Source organism: Lactuca serriola, chromosome 4 (assembly GCF_051521515.1).
Source record: "Lactuca serriola cultivar US96UC23 chromosome 4, Lser_US96UC23_V15, whole genome shotgun sequence".
NCBI classification, from domain to species: domain Eukaryota; kingdom Viridiplantae; phylum Streptophyta; class Magnoliopsida; order Asterales; family Asteraceae; genus Lactuca; species Lactuca serriola.
Genome location: NC_136411.1, coordinates 330,815,821 through 330,818,311, shown reverse-complemented (window position 1 = coordinate 330,818,311; position 2,491 = coordinate 330,815,821). Strand labels below are relative to the sequence as shown.

At 33.1% G+C, this 2,491-nt stretch overlaps 1 protein-coding gene across 1 annotated transcript; it reads left to right on the top strand.

Annotated features, from left to right (window-relative positions):
- Positions 1 to 378: 378 nt before the first annotated feature.
- On the top strand, positions 379 to 2,223 carry LOC145099600 (uncharacterized). The gene is made up of 5 exons (XM_079037147.1): positions 379 to 940; positions 1,066 to 1,086; positions 1,497 to 1,570; positions 1,615 to 2,125; positions 2,219 to 2,223. Exons 1-5 carry the CDS (start codon positions 379 to 381, stop codon positions 2,221 to 2,223), a joined length of 1,173 nt encoding a protein of 390 aa, XP_078893273.1.
- Positions 2,224 to 2,491: the final 268 nt, after the last annotated feature.

Below are 2,491 nucleotides of genomic sequence, written 5' to 3'. Positions count from 1 at the left end.
AAAACCAAGGTGGTTCAGATCATTTTGTAAAAAATGGATTTAATACTTGGAACAAGAGAGCAAGTCTAAATCATCACGAAGATGGAAGTCCACATAATATGGCAATCCAAAAGTGTCAAAATCTGATGAACCAAAGACAACCCATAACTACTGCTTTTGATAAGCAAACTGATTTGATAAAGACCAACCAACGCATCAGATTAAATGCTTCTATAGATTGTATTAGATTCTTACTGCGACAAGGGTTAGTTTTAGGGGTCGTGATGAAAGTGAAGACTCGACTAATAGAGGTAACTTTCTTGAACTTCTTCAGTTCTAAGCTGATCGAATGATAAAGTAGGTGATGTTGTTTTAAAGAATGCTCCTAAAAATTCACAAATGACATGTAGTTCAATTCAAAAGGATATTGTACATGCTGCAGCAAAAGAAAATATTAAGACTATTGTGAAAGGTATTGGAGATGAATTCTTTGCAATATTAGTAGATGGATCACGTGATGTGTCTTGTAAAGAGCAAATGGCATTGGTTTTGCGGTTCGTGAATAGCCAAGGGGTTATAGTGGAGAGATTTATTGACATAAAGCATGTTAGTGACACTTCAACTTTGGCATTGAAGGCAACTATTTATTCATTTCTGACAAAATTTGGACTAAGTCCACATAGAATCCGAGGACAAGGTTATGACGGAGTTAGTAATATGAGTGGTGCATTTAATGGATTGAAGACACTTATTATGAAAGAAGTGAAATATGCATATTTTATTCATTGTTTTGCTCACCAATTACAATTAGCACTTGTATTTGTTGCAAAGAATCACCCTGACATCAATGACTTTTTTGATTTGACTTCTCGTTTGTTAAACACGATTGCTTCTTCTTATAAACGTCGAGACAGATTAAGAGAGAAACAAGCAACAAAAGTGGTGGAAGCATTGGCCACAGGTTTCTTTTATTCTATTTTCTTATTATTTTATGGCGATTATATATATATATATATATATATATATATATATATATATATATATATATATATATATATTGCTAATTTAATTTTTTGTTAATTTTAGGTGACATTCAAAGTGGTACAGGTTTGAATCAAGAAGTTGGTATCAAACGACCGTGTGATACTCGTTGAGGTTCTCATTTTGGTTCACTCTTAAATATCAAGAGAACGTATTCTTCAATTTGTGAAGTACTTGAAGACATTAAAGTTGATAGTTATTATCAAGATCATAGGGAAGAAGCATGTCGTCTCTTGAAGTCATTACAAACGTTTGATTTTATTTTCTGCTTACACTTGATGGTTGATATCTTAGGGGTCATAAATGATTTGAACATCACGTTGCAAAAAAAGATCAAGATATTGTAAATCCAATGCATCAAGTGAGATCCTCTAAGACTAGACTTAAACAAATGCGAAATGAAGGATGGGAACCACTCTTAAATGATGTTACTTTGTTCTACAAATAATGTGATATTGAAATTTTGAATATGGAAGGTCCATACTACAATGGAGCAAGTCGTCGCAAAGGTTCACAGGTTACCAACTATAAAGTTGATATATTTCCTCAAGTTTCTAATGTAATCATTAACCGGTTGTTCTATTTAATTCACAGATTAACAACTTACATCACTATAAAATTGATGTATTTATTGCGGTCATAGATATGCAATCTCAAGATCTCAACAATCGATTTAATGAAGTAAACACATCATTACTTGTTTCCATGGCTTCTTTTTGTCCAAGTAAGTCTTTTCAAGCATTTAATATGGAAGAACTACTTAAGATGGCGACCTTTTACCCTAACGAGTTCCAAGAACATGACATTGGAACACTTAGAGCAAGTCTTCAAAATTATATTGTGGATGTACGTGGAGATGCAAGGTTTAATAACTTGAAGGGAATTGAAAACTTGGCAAAAATGATGGTTGAAACGAACAAACATACGATATATCCAATGGTGTATCTTCTACTAAAATTAGCATTGATATTGCCCGTTGCAACATCCATAGTGGAACACACTTTTTCTGCAATGAAGTTGATAAAGAGCGATTTGCGTAATAAAATGGGTGATCAATTTATGAATGATTGTCTAGTTTCATATATTGAGAAAGATGTGTTAGATGGTATTAGTAACGACATACTTATAGATTTTTTTAGGGATATGAAAACTCGCTGTGAACAATTGTAAGAAATTTATGTTTTTTTTAAAAAATTAGTTTGATCATTGGTATTCAAGTTAAAAAACGTTTTCCTAAGATGATATTACTAACAGCCCGACCCGATAATCAAATTTTTTGACCAATTTATTTTATCATTTCATCTATGGGACACACGTTAGTTTGAATCTTAGATTCGCCACTGATCAAGACTTCAAGGTGGCACATCTAGACAATGAATGTCACACTTGTATTGCAAGGTGGTGCATCCTCATCATGGATGGCGCATCTATGCTCCAAAGTGGTCAATTCTCTTACCAAGTGCTCCATACC